The 18,836-nt window shown below is 36.3% G+C and overlaps 1 protein-coding gene across 1 annotated transcript in view; it reads left to right on the top strand.

Moving 5' to 3' along the window:
* The window catches only part of LOC126471484 (tyrosine-protein phosphatase non-receptor type 14), a 172,879-nt gene that overhangs the window by 75,583 nt on the left and 78,460 nt on the right, over positions 1-18,836 (top strand). The window contains exons 12-14 of the mRNA XM_050099691.1: positions 3,146-3,311; positions 5,012-5,154; positions 8,371-8,545. Of these exons, the coding sequence (XP_049955648.1) occupies positions 3,146-3,311; positions 5,012-5,154; positions 8,371-8,545 (484 nt within the window). The remainder of the gene's footprint in view (positions 1-3,145; positions 3,312-5,011; positions 5,155-8,370; positions 8,546-18,836) is intronic.

The following is an 18,836-nucleotide window of genomic DNA, read 5'->3' as shown; positions in this document are numbered from 1 at the left end:
TTGTCTTTCCCTGTGTAATTCAATGATTACAAGATCTAGAGACTATTAATTTCAACCTTTTGTAAGCATTCATATCCATGTGACCCATGCTTGACAGTGCTGAGAATAGACCTGACAAAGCACTTAGCATAGGAGTAGAACCAAACACACACTAACTCTATTTTAGCATTAGGTGAAGAATTTTGGCTTAGTCGAGAAATGTTACAGATTTTGTTTTCCAATTGCTATAGTGCCAAGTGCAGGCAGTATACGAGTTCTGTTCAAAAAATTCCAGAAAATTCATAATGTCGTGCCAATAGTGTGTTCGAGCAAAATGCAGTTGGCATCCCTACACATGCCTGTGTTTAGTGTGTAACTGCCAGAAGTTTCATTGTTGTATGTCTGTTAGTTATTGTTCAGTGCTGTATTGAGTAGAATGCTGTGTCACACAGTTTGTGAATTTTGAGATGGCAGAGCTAGACGAGCAATGCGTCTGCATTAAATTTTACTTGAATCTTGAGAAAACCTTTACAGAGATACACCAAATGATGCAGGATGCCTACGGTTATGAATGCTTAAGCTGTACTTGGTGTTATGAATGCTTCAGACATTTTAAAAATGGCCAAGCAGAAGTTAAAGATAACCCTCATTCTGGATGCCCTTCAGTATCTACCAGTAACGCTTGTGTCAGGAACATCAACAATATTGCGCGTGCCAATCAAAGACTGACTGACTGAGAGATTGCAAGAGAATGTAACATTTCAGCTTTTCAGTTGGATCATGTCATGAAATCCTGGCACATCATCTTGGAATGCATCATGTTGCTGCAAAGTTCATCCCATGGCTCATGAGTCAAGACCAGAAAGACCTTCACCTCGCAATCTGTGAAGAGCTTTTGAATCACACATATGAAAATCAGGTGTTCCTCAAGAGAATCATAACTGGTGATGAGATATGGGTCTACGGTTATGACGTTGAGACTAAGGTTCAGTCTTCACAATGTGTCGGGAAAGGTTCCCCAAGTTCAGTCTTCACAATGGGTCTGGGAAGGTTCTCCAAGACCAAGAAAAGCTCATTAGATCGGGGCAAATGTCAAAACCGTGCTGATAGTTTTCTTTGACTTTAAGGTATTGGTTCAGTTCATCATGAATTCATGCCACAGGGACAAACTGATAACCGATAGTACTATCAGGATGTGTTGTGATGTCTGTGAGAAAATGTGAGAAGGAAATGGCCTGAAATGTGACGAGACAATTCATGGCTCTTGCATCACAATAATGCATCTGCACATTCATCCCTGTTGGTGCATGACTATTACACTAAAAACAAAATCACTGTGCTGCCTCATCTCCATACTCTCCTGACCAGGCTCCTGCGGATTTTTTTTTCATTTTCCAAAGTTGGAAATCACATTGAAAAGGACAGAAGTTTGCAACAACAGAGGAGATAAAAGAAAATTCGCATATGGTGCTGTGTGTGATGCAGCAACAGGTGTACCAAGACTGCTTCTGGAAGTGGAAACAGCATTGGGGCACTGGGAGTGGTTTACCAATTGTGGAGGAGAGTATTATCAAGGAGACTATGCACAGTAAGTAAACGGTAAGCATGGAAAAATTTTGTGGACAAAGTTCTGGAATTTTATGAACAGACCTTGTGTAGTGGCAGATGGACGCGAGTGCAAACAAACTAGAATTTTGAGTGCCAGAGGAGAGAGAAACAATGTGCAGTAAGAAGCCCCACCTACCTTTCACAGGGCAGCAGTCTACAGCAGAACTGACACATTATCACAGGGATTGCTGGTTTCTCCTGGTGTTGTAAGGGTCATAATCGAAATCTGTGATGAACCAGGATAAGCCGCTTCACTTACTTCAAAATAAGAAAAGAAAACAAGTAACGCACAGCACAAAGCATTTGGGGTCGGCTACTGTGCAACTGCTTGTCGAGATTGGCAAAGTAGTGTTAATGACATAATTTAGGCTCGACCTCTAGTGGTATTTAGTGCGACTACAGCTCAAAATGTCTGCCAACTAATTTGGCATGTTAAAAGTGTCTGCATTATACCATCTTTTGAGCTTTAGCCAACAAACGTGTGCATCTCTGTGTTATAAAATGCTAGATCCCACGGCTGAGTAATACATTGCATTACATGGCATGTATCATCATAAAGAGACCATTCAAATGCCCACAAATGGCATGCCAACAGATCATTGAGCACCTTGATATGTCGTTGCATCTGTACCCTTTCTATTTTACAAACAGGTTCTTATGCACATTATCTTTCCTGTTTTGGCTTCACCAGATGATGCACAACACCAGTAACTGAAATTTGTTTGCATTTTTTATATTTTTATGTAGAAAATAGCTATTTCAAATTGTCCCTGATAAAATAGTTCATCTGGATAGAATTCACTATGAGGTAGAGTCTATTAAGCAGTATCGCATTTTCACATTTTGGGGCAGAATTCACATCTGTTTCACATTTATCGCAAAATTGCAAATTTTTCTGGTCCCTAATTATCAGTCTGTCAGAGCTGCGATTGCATCTAACCTCGATTGGCATAGCACCAATGCAGAGCTGAAGTCATGTGACAACTGCGTGCCACTTTGCGGCAGTATGGATTGTTCCCTATTTTGTTATGTTCTCACCTATGAGATCCTTCTCTCTTTCTTTCTCCCCCCCCCCCCCCCCCCCTCTCCCCGGCACATGATATCTCACTTTTATTTAGTATCACAAATGTAGAAATTGACAAACTTCTGGCAGTACTAAATTCGCTCCATAAAACTATAATATTTATTGCAACACGTAAAGTGTGCCATTTATTGATATGGTAGACTTAAGTAATTGTAAATTCTATTAGGACCTAGTCAATTTCACTGAGTCTCACAAGTTATTAGCAACATCTTGTAATGTTACCACCTATAATCTGAGATCAAAAGTCTTTTGAAATTCATTTACTGTAGAAAATAAGATTTAATTGTGAGTGCAGTTTGTACCTTATTTCAAACTACAAAACAAAAATTGTAAATGCGTGTTGTAACCATGATCAAAGATTTTATTTTTACACAGTAGTTGGTCCATTTAGTACCCTATCGATGATGCAAACTGAATGTAGATTTTGTGTGTGAGAAACATTTTCTAACATTTTCTCCACTGTTTCACCTGCAGAGCTTTACTACCTTCATATCGACCAGCTCCAGACTACGAAACTGCAGTGCAGCTAAAGTACAGAGGCTCATCACAAGCAGCTAATAATGTTAATATGAGGCCGAACAGTCAAATTAATTTACTCTACAGCAGTCAACCAGAAATTCACCAGTCCCACATGCAAGATGTGAGTGAATGTACTACAAATTATAATTTCAAACTAATTGTAGCATGTATGAAAATTTTCCTTTGATCTGGGTATTTGAAATCCTGAAACAAGAATTCTTTTGTTCATCTAAAGAATAGTTTTTCCTTTAATCCAAGCAATATGAGTGATAAAAGACTATTTCTTTTGTAAACTGATGGTGGCGGGTGGGGTGGGGGGGGGGGGGGGGGGAGGAAAGTGAAGGAACTAATGATATCAGCAGCATTGGGACTATTTGCGGAATCAGCGACGATGAGTGAAAATGTATCCCAGGCCAGAACTCAAACCCAGGATTTCCTGCTTACCATCCGGACACAGGGTTTATAGCAAATGCACAGACTGTCTCGGCAGTTTCCCCAGCCATCCCACATTCCCATATAGCATCACCTATCCGCATACAGGAGACGCTAGGTTAGTGTCACCTATTCACATATAGGTGACACAATGTAACAATGTCGGTTGGTTGTCTGGATGGCACAGTGGTTAACACAAATGCCAAGTAAGCAGAAACCCCAGGTTCGAGTTCTGGCCTGGCATCCATTTTCACTCATCATTGCTGATTCCACCTAAAGTCACAATGCTGCTGATATCATCAGTTCCTTTCCTTTCCTTTCCTTTCTCCTCCCTCCACTTTGTTGAACAGGGCTCTTTAATTTTCAAGTTGTTTGGAGGAAACTATTTTGAAAACTGAATTGTATGCTGCTCCACATTCCAGCTGTCAAAGCTGTTCATGTAGTTGAAAGAAATTGTGAAGGGTCAATGCATAACCACTCACCAGTTGCAGTCATGATTTTGAAGACTGAACATGAAATAAAAATTAGGTCATTATCGTAACCAGATTTGTCTTTGTTGTCATGATGCCAAATTATTTGTTGGCAGAAGATTCTGTCAGCTTTCTTTTTTTTCTTTTTTTTCCAGTTTGCTGCCAGCTAGTAAAGAAATATGTTCCTGTTTTTTTGTGGTTTACTTATGTATAATGTGTGGATTTAGGTGCTGAGCACCAGTTGCAATCCTGTGTGCACCCATATAATTTGAGATATATGTGATAGCTGCCAGTGTCTGCTGGTAATGATTGTGGAGGGAACTGGTCACTGTTGTGTTGAATGTACTTACATAGTAATCATATCAAGTTAGTTTTGAAAACTGAAATTTCGTATCAAATTGGTCAGACTATAATTTCAAGTTAGCACTTCTAAAAATAAATTCAAGTCCTTGCAACAACATTTAGATTAGAGAGCTTTAGAGGATCTTTTATCCTTCCCATGTCTGTGAGATCCATTCTACACATTAGGGCAGTTGTAATTCTGATTTTCATTTTTTTAATGTAGTCATCACCACATATAATGACAGAACCTTCATACATTAATATACTGGCTTACAAATAAAAGAGTTGTAAGAGGAGAAATATACTATTTATTTCTTCCCAAAAATATTTCATCTGCAGTGCCTGTTTGTTAATTGTGATTTCTTAGTTATCAACAAGCTTATAAACTCAACAGGTATAATATTGAAGTACATTTGCTTTTTGTACTTCGAAAGTGTGGTAACTGAGGTACTGAACAGCCCACAGCTGCAAACTAAATAACAGTTTTCCCTCATTTTCACAATCAGAACTCCACAACTTATTTCATAGTAACACTCTTTGTAGCAAAATTTTTATATTTCCATGTACGTTGTTCCAGAATATCAGTTCGTACCATTATAAACAGTATCCAGATGTAACACAAGTTGAGAGGATATATCTTGATCCTCGGAGGGAGGAGCCTCAGACACACTTAAAAGGACGACCTGAGCGCAGTTCTCAAACAGTATTACATACCTATAGGTAGGTGTTCTTATTTTTTTCCTTTTAATGAGAAAAAATGATTTCTGTGTTAATTTTTATGTATAGTGTTAGGAACTGCACCTTTTTTGTATACTGGAAGATTCCTTAAAATCTGTTTTCTTGGATGAAGAATAAATCTTGAAAAGACAGCCCTCTTATTAGAATAAGTTCCATGACAGTTTTCTATCAATTTAAAAGCTCTGATGAAAGGGTATACTCCGGCCAAAAAATTGTTAACAAACTGCCAGTATATGCAAGAGAAGAATTTAGGAATATGTGTTCCTTTCACAGTAAGTTAAAGAAAATTATTTAGAAACTGGTGAAACTCTAATTTGTCACTCCCCCTCCCCTGCCAACTACACATGTCAGGGAAAATGCTCAATCTTTAAACAATATTGTGGTATACTTTTGTAACTGGTATGGTTTTGTAGCTATTAGTATATCCTTAGAAGTGCATAAAGATAGATAAAAAGTTAGAAATTTATTGTCTCCTTTATTACTCTATTATTCTTTCAAAATTGGTTGGTCACACAGGCACTTAATTAAATATCTGTTTTGATGAAATTTATTTGGTACTTCTCCTCTTGTTTTAAGTATTATTAAAAACATGGGGGGAAATACTTTGTGAATGTAGATTAACATCAGTTGAACAACTTTTTCTGGGATGTCAGCCTGGGCCCCACAACAATACTTAAAGTTCCAAATTTTATATAACCTGCTGAACACAGTTTAACTTAAAGTGATATGTATTATGGAGACACCATGTTTGAATAGTTCTAAATGTTGGCTCTTAGGAGCTGCAAAATGTTATCAGAAGATGTGTTACATTTCTGAAAGTAATGGCTTTCTTTGTATATAGGGTGATTTGTAATAGTTCACAACAAATGATAATTGAACTGTACATTAAAAAAGAAACTAAGCATCCCATTACAACATAAATGCCTGGATCACTTTGTTGGTAACATATAGCATGATACTGATAGTTGTGTGCACTTGTCTTTTGACTCATCAGAAGCACAGACTTTAGAGATTCATTGAGTTACCTGCCATGATTTAAAGAGGCCAGAAAGATGATAGAGTACATAAATCGTGAAATTTATGATATGGTGGTGATTTGTCGAAGGGTGTGACTAAGGTTTGTTGCTAGTGCTACCACTACTTGTACACATGCCACACTTTTTCTTGCCCAGTGAATTTAATATTTGTGTCAGTAACTCGTCATTTGAGGGAAACCAGTTGCTATGCATCTCTGATGGTTAATGCTAGGTATCCAACATGTTGCAGGATCATTGCAGTAGAGCAGACAGTTCTGCATTCTGTAGAACAATAATTGAATATAAGTGCTGAGAGATTAGCTGTATTCCATGAGTTGTTACAGTAATCTCTTTAAAGAACAGTACTTGAACAAGTAGTGTGTCCCAGCAATGTGCAACCTGTGTAGGAGCTGAACCCAGATTTCAATTGTTACTTTCTACAAATGGTTGCTGAACCAACATATCACGGATCCCACTGTGCCTCATCAAGATTACTAGAAATAAAGGAAGCAAAATTTACCAGAAATCATCATATTTGTGTTGATACAAGTCCACATGCTGTCTAGGTGATCTATTATCAGTTGTCCATAAATGGATGGGCAGGAATTTTGGTGATTATGTGATTGGACCATTTCAGCTGCCTGCATAACTACAGTGTATCAGCTACATGAAGTTTTCACTTCCCTGAGCTATTGGAGGGTCTTCCACTGGCAACACAATAGAATATATGGCTGCTTAAGAGACCTCTCCTCTCCCACTTGTTCAACCAGTTTCTCTTTCTCCGTGAAGAAGGAAGCTATGGTTTTGACAGCTAAGACTGCAACTATCTAATTTTTTTTCATGTGCTTATCTATACTGGGAATTGGACCTGCCTTTAATTGGACCTCCCAAAGGCAAGTACTGATCACTTTGTTAGTTTCTTTGTGAATTTAATGAGAGAAGTGCAATAGGCAATGTAACTTAAAAGTTAATTCGCACAGAAAAGATCGTACTAGTTTGAGAAACAACTTTGGATTTCTTGGAAGCAAGTGCACATGTAACAAATATTGACTTATTCCTCCTCCCCCCCCCCCCCCCTTAGTGTTTTTTATCTCAATGGTGAAAACCCTTATAGGATTGCTTTGTTGTCTATCTGACTGTTAAGACCCCTTATTTCTCAGGAATATGTAGAGGTATCAAGTTGAAATTTGTCAGTATTAAGGTCTACAGTCCCTTGGCAGTGTGAAACATTTAAGCTTCTAAGTCGCTTTAATCAAAAGATACAGCCATATACGTCACTTATTTTGTTACTTGCAAACTCACTCAACAAAATCTGTAGATCAACTGTCTATATACATGTTGGGCCTGGTGGTGAAATGCTTGCCTGGAAATCGAGAGATCGTGGTATCGAATCTCGGTATTACCACAGATTTTTCCATCTTTGTTTTAAGCTAGACATCACCTCTCAACATTGTGAGGAGTCACCAGAAAAAACATGTGGTTTGGATTTCATGTTAAACTGTAGGCCCACTTTCCCCTGTTGGATAACTATGGTACATTAGGAACACACAAGTCACTGAAATGTCACCCAATAGAAAGACTTGCACCATGCCATTGAGCCACACAAAATTACTATCATCATCATCATCTGTATACATAATTAAGTTTGTATGGCACACTCAGGGCTCGAGTCCTACTCATAAGGGATGGTTGTCGAGTACTGGTCACAGAAAGTCATGGAATTATCTTTGTAAAAGAAATGTTGTTAAAATATTACTTTTTAAAAAAGATCCTTCCTTTATGAAATTTATGATGATCGTATGACAATTCTCTCTCTCTCTCTCTCTCTCTCTCTCTCTCTCTCTCTCTCTCTCTCTCTCTCTGACACAACTTCCGTGTTTCTGTTTATTAGATATTTAATTCAGTGACACATTTAGTAGTGTAACACATGCTACTATGTCACTTTTTAGTGTACCATAGTATACATTATTTGCATCACATTCTCTTTCTGTGATAACATAACACTGCTGTTGCTTTTATGGGACAACATTTGCCTTTGTTGGGAAAAGATGTGTAAGACTCACCCCACCTTCTAGAGCAGCCCTTCAGACCACCAATTTGTAAAAGTTTAGATTTGATTGATTTTCTGAAGATCCTTTGAAGAATATGTGCTTTATACTGTTGTGTAATAATCTGTTTTTAGTACACCAGAACTGGATGCAGTTGAGAGCCAGATGGTTCAGAATCTTCAAATGCTGCATTTGTACAAACCACCACCTCCTTACCCAACAAGCAGCACCAGACCAAGCAGCAACAGCACGCCAGATTTGGCCTCACAGGGGTTTCGACCACAACAACCCCAGTTTGCAGTTCCTCAGGTTAGTGTGTGGTAGAATAAGACAAGTGTGCAAGTTAGTATATCTTCAGTGCAAAACTAACAAATTACCAAATACAGATCAGATTGAAGTGAGGTTTTAAAGTATTTATTAATCATTTGTGAAAATTGCAATCATTCCTTGTTCCCCTTTTTCTCAACAGCATATTCCTAGCACTGTCTTCCTAGAGTGGCTGTCAATGAACTCAGTTATGCAGTTATGATACTCATTGTCACTGAGTTTTCTTTCCTTCCATCTTTAGCTTTTGAAACAGATACTTTTTTGTTCTTAGGAGCTTATTTTCATACCTTGAACAAATCCCTCCAACCTACTCTCCTGCCTTCTACCCCTTGAACTCAGGTTTTGTAAGCCTAAAAGCAATATATTTCTCTGTTCTATGTTATTGTCACATATTCTAAGGATGATACACACAGCATCAACTTCTGTCTATAAATTACTATTATTTTGTCAACTTGCTTTAATGCAGTGAAACTCATTTTGAGTAAATGTTTGGTGACCTAAATAATGTGGTTTTTCATTAAATAGTGGTTTAGCTCAAATACTCTGAAGGAGTGACCCAGAATCTGAATTGGAACGATGTTAGGTTATGTAAGTATGTTCTGGTCACAAGTTTAGCATGTGTCTGAAACTAATATGTACTTAGCACCAACTAAGTTTGCCTTTTTTCTTTTCATTTCATTTCTTTTCTCTTTCTTTTTCAACTAATGATGTGTGATAAATATGATATAAATGGAAATTAAGTAAAATTCTTTAAGTCCAGACCCACTACCTCATTTTTGATAATAATAGTATGTTTCTTCCTTGTAGAATATCATACTGACAGAAATTGTTACACCAGTTGTGTTGATGCCAGTAAGAACTGACTGAACTGACGAAAAATAGCCCCCAACTATATCAGGTCTTTGTGCAGCAACAGGTAAACATGGTGCAAATGATTTCTCTTCTTCATAATCCTAACCACTGTCACCACCCCATCAACTGTTTCACGTTGTTCCTTCACAAGATTATCACACAGCTCACTTACATCTATGTTGAATGTGAAAGTCAGGATTTCCTCACAAGAAACAATCCTGAGATGTCTGACTTGCTAAAACATTTGTGATGACTTCATGTAGATCTAAGGGAAATCATAGTTTACTACACCAGTTAATGCTGTGCCACAGGCAGCATTTGCAAAACAAATGCAGTCTGTTAGGTCAGAGCACTCCAGTCTTCATTGAATATGTGCATAGACTACAGAATATTCACTTTCATTGTGCCTTTCTCTCAAGGAATGAAGATATTGACTATTGCTGAACAGCCATTTTGCATTTTGCTTTCACAGTGTGCTGGGTCTAGAGGTGCACATAATTTGCTTAATTAGTGGGAAACATACAATCTTAAACTTCCAGAGAAATGATATTACTATTGGATGTGGAGGGCAACTGCTAATATTAAGGACAATCTTTCTTCCTCTGCTCCAGTCTTAGTATCTAAACTCATAAGTAACCTTAAAACAATTCCTGCATCAATAGAGGTAATTTTGTTTTATGCACCAGGTTTCAGACTTTCTAGTTATTAACTCCCACTTTCGCCAGTTATAGCAAACAACAGTACAGTCGATTTTTCTATGTCCCTTTTTTCTTCCATGACAGACTTTCCCCTTGACAGGTAATAAAGATAGCAGTGAGTATAGGTTTGCTAAAATGAATTAAAGTATTGCTGTCAAAAAGGTAGCATGTGAGAAGTGCAAAAGTGAATTTTCAAAATTTAGTGAATGCATTTCACATTTACAGTATCTAATTGATGGATTAAGAAGACACACTGACATAATAAAGTACAAAAAATTGCAACATGCTTGAACTGCTGCAAGATAGAGCCAATAAATCATCAGAATGGAAGAAAGTAAGCAACACAGAAACTCAGTTGCAAAAAATGTAACCTACAATAAAAGTTTGTGAATTTAAACAAATTTGATGTCCTTACTTCAAATAGCAGTATACTAGTGTCCGGCACAGAACCTAACCTTAAGTCATGTGTTAAAGGGTGAAAAAGTGGAAGTTGTCATAAAAAAGTTAAGTTTCATAAGCCAAATCTTAAACCTTCAGGAACTGGAAGTGACAGTTCCAGTAACAGTAAGCATTCTGTTAAAAAAAAATCTGCCACAAAACATGTACTATCGTTTGCTGGTAGGCATGGAATAGGTATGGCCAAAATTGCAAAAAAGCAATTTTAGCAGTGTTGAGTTGTGTGGAATAGTGAAACCTGGTGCTAAAATCCAGGAAGTCATATTGGCTTCAATCCCAGAAACTTAAAAATGACTATGTGTTACTAATAGGAGGTGCAAACAATGTAGCCTGCGGAGGAGGTTATGATGTAATACAAATGTTGAAAGAGAAATTCTAGGCGCTTCGTCACTCCCCAAGATATTACTTGTGGACATCTGCAAGAGACATCACTTGATCCCACAGTCCTGAGTAAATGAAACCATCTCACAAACAAACTATAAATTAGTTAAGACTTCAAAATTTTTAGCCATACTTGTGCTGTAGATGTATGCAGTTTTAGTAGACAGCTGTTTACTAACCATGGCAAGCACCTAAACAGATCAAGGGAAAAAAAAAACATTAGTGCCTTTCTAAATGCATCAATTGCAGAAGAACTCAACAGTTTGAAAAGCAGTGCATATTAACAGACTAATTCTGCCGCTACAAAACCGATGAAATGTTACGTGTGGTCACAACACAAGAAGGAAGGCTGACCTCCGTTATGATCTCAAAAATTTAACATAGGTGCAAAAAAGTGTTCAGTACTCCAGTGTTAAAATATTTAATTCAGTGCCAAACTACATCGAAGGCCTACTTAGTAATGGGGCATTATTTCAAAATAAAGACTTATTTACTTGAGAAAGCTTTTTATTCATTAGTTGAATTTTTCAAGTGAGAAGTATAAACTTCTTTATCACTTTGCTTCTGTGAATTTGAATCATTTCAATGCCATTTTGATATATTTTGTGTAATGCTTTTGGAGCCATACCCTGTCAGTCTAAAAAGTTTTGAGACTGGATTTTTTTTTTTAAAAAACGAAACACACACACACACACACACACACACACACACACACACAGACACACAGAGAGAGAGAGAGAGAGAGAGAGAGAGAGAGAGTGAGAAGTTACAAGTTACAAAGGTGGTTTCAACACTTCAGGTGTTCTACTTAGTCTCCCAAAACTTGAGTACAGTGCACAGAACATTCATACAACCATGTGAAGCTGTAAGAAAAATCCTTCTTTGGGATGTTTATCAACTTCCACATCACATTGGCTCCTTCTTTGGTCTTGGTGAATCATCAGAGACCCATTCTGCACTTTGTTGTTTTGTGGTGGGTTTTGTATTGATAATGGCAAGTATCATCACCTGTGATGCTTTTTGTCTACACTTTTTCATTTCTATCAAGCCACAGCAAATGTCCAGGCGTAATTGTTTTTGTTCGAGACAGACTTTGCACTCACTTTTCTCCAAAACATTCTGGAGAATGTCTTGAACTCTTGATTTAGGTATGTTCAGTTCATTGTTCCATTGCAGTTTGTGAGACAACAACGAAGACACGTTGCAGCCATATGTGAACCATTTAACACTGCCTGATCACTACGGTCGAATGCATAGCTGTTGCCCATAACTGTTGATTCAAGCTGCCATAGTAATTACTGCATTGCCATTGTTTATATTCCAAGAATAAAATCAGTCTCAGAAAAGTTTTGTTGGACAGTGAACACTTCTATCAGGAGTTGTAAAGTATTGTGCTTCCAATATTCCATAGTATCACATTCTCCACTTAAATAGGACATACTTTGAACTGATCCAGCAAGACACTCAATGCATTCAGTCTTCAATCCTGATCTTTGGCAAGATTTCATGCATCTTCTCTTGTAACTCATTTCTGCCTATAAGAGTTATTGAACTCTTCTTTCCATGGAAAGATTTCAGGAGGCTGGCTCTAAATTTTTGAGTGGTAAGTCACAAATCTTTTTTCTTTTCAGTGGAGCAGAACCTTTGCTTTCGTTGGTTGAAGAAGCCTAATTACTTTTTAGATTCCACATAAAGAAGGGGATACGAAATTTTATTTCTTTGCTTTGTCTAAGCATATAACATTTTGATTGTCTTTGGACGTAAAAAAATAATTGCCACTTTCTACTAGGCAGTATGTTTTATTTGCTTATTAATTACAACCGCACTACATCTACATCTGCATTTATACTCCGCAAGCCACCCAACGGTGTGTGGTGGAGGGCACTTTACGTGCCACTGTCATTACCTCCCTTTCCTGTTCCAGTCGCGTATGGTTCACGGGAAGAACGACTGCCAGAAACCCTCTGTGCGCGCTCGAATCTCTCTAATTTTACATTCGTGATCACACACATTCGTGATCACACAAAACTATCGCAAGTGTACAATATGACAATCAATCAAACGTTATGATAGTTTCCTTTTTCATCAAAACCTTCTTCATCAGAATATTCGCTACTACCAGTCATGACTTTTGTCTACTTGCAGACAACATGTTTCAGAAATAATTTCCATTTTCAAGTGTGTGTGTGTGTGTGTGTGTTTTATCACCTTATGTTGAGTGAAATATTATTTTTGCACTATATGACGTACTGCAGCATCATGTTCGAAATTTCACTGTTATAAAACTATATGAAAATGGTGTACCATTGAAGATTTTTCTTTGCCTACAAATACTGATAAATATGTAAGGAAAAGTTCTTTACAATACATGTATAACAATGTGTATCAGTATCATCTTTGTAGATGATTTAGCAGTTCACACATGGCGAACATCACATTTAATTCTTCACAATGCAATAAAAAATGCACTGGTAGCAGCAAATCTTTTGATATTAAAAACAAAAGCATTCGTTTTAAAGTTGTAAATTTCAACAACCATTTCATAATGGATAAAATAAATAGATTGTGATTAATTAATACGAATGGATTTGCTGGCAATATCTGTGAGGTTTACTCACATAACATACCTCACTTGGTAGCATGCAAATTTGGTCATAAATTGCTGCAGAACTGCCTACAATCTGTATGTCTTACTATCTTGGATTGGACCTATTTTCTCATAGTTATAATTTTTTTGCTGAAGGAAAAATCTTGGCCATTTTGAAAGATTTTCTCTGAATGAAGTTTGAATTTATTAGAAACTATCAGTTTCTAAGTGAACTGGACAGAATATAGGTAAAGTTTATTGACTATATCTACCTACTGACCGAAAAACTATATCTACCTATCGATCAAAAGAATCAGTTGCAAATTATTGCCTTTTAACCTGTTCAGAATTGAAAGTAACTGCTACAAACCCATGGACATCTTTGCAATTTCACCAAAAATTATCTTTAATTTCCAATTTGTTTCATATTTATACCTCAGAAGTGAATTTCTTCTTAAAAATGAGTTTTATCAGGATCAGGGGAAATATTTGTTAGATGTGGGGTTTCTTGAAAATGGATTCGTCAGTATGATGGATTACTGTACATTTAATGTAAATGTAGCAGTTAGCAATACACCCTGGGAAGGCGCCTTGCAACAGTCGCCGAAACCTCGGAATTTTACAGATGACAATGCGGCCTCAAACCCAGAAGAATTTTATTGACTGTACTGTACATTTGTCACTAAGTATGCTGGTTAGCAGTTGTTATTCATCCCCCCCCCCCCCCCCCTCCCCCATTTTGACTAATGGACTGTGTCACAGTTTTCTGTAATTACTGTTAGTGATTTGATTGACCAAATAATACTGTTAGTAACTCATAAATGATGGTAAAAAGTTAAAGGATACAGTTTTGCCTCCTGAAATGTACCCGGCTCCAGAAATTCTCTGAATGGCGTATATTGAGAAGCGAAGAGTGCAGAAGTCCTGATAAAGAAAAGGTTTTTATGCAGTATATGATTTTGCACCTACTAAATGTTTGGGTTAAAAATTAGGTTTCTAGTTTACTTGAATAGTCTAATGGAACACATTTAACAAGCTGCTTGTAATTGTGCTACTGCACAGGTATAAGTCGGTATATTAGTACTGACTCAGTAATGCATTTCTGCATTTGTTATAAACTACCTTATTTCCTACCATCTAGCAAAAATGAGCTGAAACGTGTTTAAAAAGTTACACTATAAATAATGCTGACAACCAATAAACAAAATTTTTGTATATAAAGACAGGACTGCTTGCTTTTTATATTAAAAAATATAAATATTGTCTTTATATAGTAATAAAAATGTTATTTATCAACAATATGAAGGCTATAAGACACTTCGAATACAAAATACTGGCAATGGTACTACAAATGATATTGAAACATCATGAACTTGATGATTCCTAGTGTTGCGATGTGCACATTGTCAACGTGTAACATAAAACTACTTCAAAAAAATACAGAGGGTGCTATTGGGAAGGTTACATAGCCAGTTATGTGACAAGTGCACATTTGATACAGTGTAGAAAAAATAATTCTTCCAACATTAAGGGTCATTATTAAAATCAAAAATAGGTTACTCTAATGCATTTCAGGATGTATGATGTGTTATAAGGTAAAAGTAAAAATACAAATGTAGGAGACAACCTCACAGTAAATTGTACATTTTATCTTTTCGTATGTGTTTATACATTCATAAGACAGAAAATGTGAAAATTGACAAAGACATGTAATTTGTATTATTTGAATCTTCTGTTTGCTGAAACACAACTTGAAAGACTTGCATTTGTTTCAAAATAAAAATTCTCAGGCCCCATAGTGTAATCTATGATAAAAATGACAAAAAGAATCTGGTTACAAAAACAGCTACAACTTTTAGCATAAAGTATTACTACATGTGAACAAAAGATATACAAGAAAACAGTGTGACAAAACATGGAGTGGCCACTAATGTTCACCACATACTGTAGAGGGCTGAGGGACGACTGAGGAACTAGTGTGTTTATGCATGTCACAGTCTACAGTCTGTGCCAACCATTGCCCATTTATGGCCAACTGACATGTTAAGTGTGGAGAAATTATCATAATATTAAAATAAGCAATCCAAAAAAGTTTATTATGTTTTAAAAGAGTCTTGTCATGTTTCTTTCTTTTGGCAGTATAAATTTCCAGCTCTTCAAGCACAACAAAACACCGCCCTGTGTTGGCTCTGTGTAAACTCTCCATGTTATAAGGTTTATAATTGAAACATCAACCAGTGCCGTATTTTAAATAGGTGTATTTGAATCAAATCATGACCAATTTCAGAGTTCTTACAAATCCATCTTCAGATGGTTGTTACAGGTTTTGTTGTTTCCTTGTGAGGCCTCATTTTGCATTGGTTATTAGTTGCTGCACTAGGATAGACAGGAAGTTTTTTGTTCACTATTTGGTATAATTTACTAGATATTTAGTTCTTTTGACCTCTGTAAAAACATTTATGAAAAGGTTTTAAAATTATTAAAATGGGAAATGTGAAGATTTACGTACTGCATGATCCTGTGTGATGAAATCCCTGTGGGTTTTTGTTATGAATTTTAAAATCAGTATATTTGCAGATGTGCAGTATGTGAGTGCTATTCAATTCAATGAAAATTACTTTATATCACACCATTCACTGCTTGATGGCAGCCCAAATGATAAATATTTACAAAGTGTGGACTAGTTTCACATGAGTAACATAAACAAGACTCAATGATGTTGCAGTGGTAAACATGTTAGGTTACTGATGCTGTGAAGGAGTATGGGTGTAGTAAAATGTGTCTTTGCTGGTGCAGTGGAATTGATTTAAAAATCAAAAAGAGAAACACAATTATGTACAGTTATTTCTAATATGGTGAATGGTTAGGATTACTCATACAAATGTTATATATAAATGACACCAAACTCTGTGTACAGTACATAATCACAAAAAGAGAAGTTTTCTAGTATAGTAATAAAGCTAAGTGTGAACACTGAACCTATAGTTGCATTTTACATTATAAATGATAATCTTTTAGTACATCAGACTCCGAATATCATTAACTGTTAATTTAACAGTAAGCGTATAAGTAGTTTATTCTGCATACGTATGAAATGCATAAAAAATATTTTTATGAAACCACTTTTATAAAGTGCTATGACTGTCTTGAACTATGGGGAATTTTATGTTGGTTAAAATGATAAGACCTCTTGGTAATTATTTAGGAAGGAAATGTTGGATGACTGTTTGTTAATTCAGAATGAGATCAGGAATAGTGTTCTTATGTATATGAGACTCAATATCCTCTGGTAGATTCAGTGTGCCACCCTCACCTGTAAGGTATAAGATATGCAGGCTCTTTTCTATATTGTCTACTGCGCTATTATTTTCTGCAACATGGATGCCAAAGGCTGATTTGCTTAAATTATTCTGTCATTGGGCCTCCAGGTGCTCCTTGAACCTTGTTTCAAAAGTTCTATCTGTTTGGTCAGTATATAATTTGTGACATTTTTGAAGGTTGTATCAGTGCTATGATGGATGCTATAAAAATACATGGAAGTCAGAGGTTGTGTGGTGAGTACTTTCTTCAATGACACATTTCAATTTATCCATCATCAGATTAGTCTGAAAAAAAAATCCATAAATAATAACAAACAATATATAGTGCATAATAATAGTTATCTGACCACTAAGAGCAAACAGGAAATAAATCAAAGTACAATGTGAAAAACATACCAGTTTTAACTAAAACACTTCATACATAGATATGGAGTCAAACATCTTATCCATAAGATAATGCAAAACTGAATCATTACAGCAGCTGTGTCATTCGGAAGAAAACCAAACCGCCATGTAAGAGTACTGGTGATCATCAGTATTTAACATTTATATATAATTATTACAGTCCCATGAAATATGATGAAGGTCGTATATAATTACAAAACAAATTTACATCAAGTCAAAAACTGTAAAATAATAACTCTGTTAAACACAAAATCAAATCTCCTGTTGTAAGGGAAGAGAGCCAATAGGAGATTGCCGGGTAAAGGTGGGAGGGTCCAATCTGTGGGTCAGCATGATTAATAAGCTTTTTATTACAAAGCATTTAAGATTAAAATAGATGTGCAGACATTGACTGGCTAAGCAACACTGGTCATTAGTGTAAAACGACATTATTGAATGGTAGAAATTACAGCACATAATAGTAATGACAAAATAAATATACAGTCATACATCAGCTAAGACTTCCAGGTAAGGGAAGCTGATGCCGGAGAGTGGGCGGAGAGAGGTACAGTGGGATCTGTAAATTACAGATATACTGTAAAACCTAAAGGTAGTGACACATATAAGGCACATTCGAGAAACATGAGCACAATTTCATGTACAGAAGGTAACCCCGAAGGACAAAGACCATTGGGTTAAATAATTATGTAGAAATAGTAAAACATAGGTTTCGTAGGCAACACTAGTCTTTAATATAAACTAACAACACTGAAGTGAAAGGAATTACAGCATACAATAACAGGAGCATACATTAATTACATGGGTTGCAATACTGACAGATGATAGAAATAAATAAAACAAAGATAATAACATGTAGGTAGAACTGTAGAAACATGACCTTACTTCCATGTACGTAGAGTAACGTAGGATAATGACCATTATTTTAAATAATTACATAGAAATACAACAGCATAGGTTTCATAGGCAACACTGGTCATTAATGTAAACTAACTACATTAAAATGGAAGGAATTATAGCACACAGTAGTAATGACATAAAATGAACATAGAGTTGTAAATCAGTTGAGGACCATCCAAGTGGCTGGCGAGTGATTAGAGAGGGGGGAGGGGGACAGCGAGATCAGTGAGATAAAATCCAAATGTGGGTGTGCAATTCCCGCAGTGTAAGCCCACCACAGTCTTAACAAGAACTAAGCCACGTAGGGGATGCCTTGATGTACACACAGTTAAACAAAATTTTCCTGTGGATGGCCTACCAATAACTTGTATGTCTAAAGATATAACAAACAGAACAGTTTAAAAGAAAACAGAACAGGCCAAAGGCCTATGACTATTTGATAAATCTTCATTCAAAACCACAGCATCTCTATGTACCATTTTAAAGATGAAGAATTCTTACTGAAACAGGCCCTTTGTTATGTATTCATTACTCCATCACAAATTTTATACAATCACTGTCATGTTGTTACTGCCTTTTCATTTACTATTTTTGTGGAGTCTAGATTAAGGCACATGGATTTGAAGTTCCTCCAAAATATTGATTCTATTCTACATGCAAAATTTTTAAATCTTTTG

Source organism: Schistocerca serialis, chromosome 3 (assembly GCF_023864345.2).
Source record: "Schistocerca serialis cubense isolate TAMUIC-IGC-003099 chromosome 3, iqSchSeri2.2, whole genome shotgun sequence".
Taxonomy (NCBI): Eukaryota; Metazoa; Arthropoda; class Insecta; order Orthoptera; family Acrididae; genus Schistocerca; species Schistocerca serialis.
This window is presented reverse-complemented; position numbering and strand designations above follow the sequence as displayed.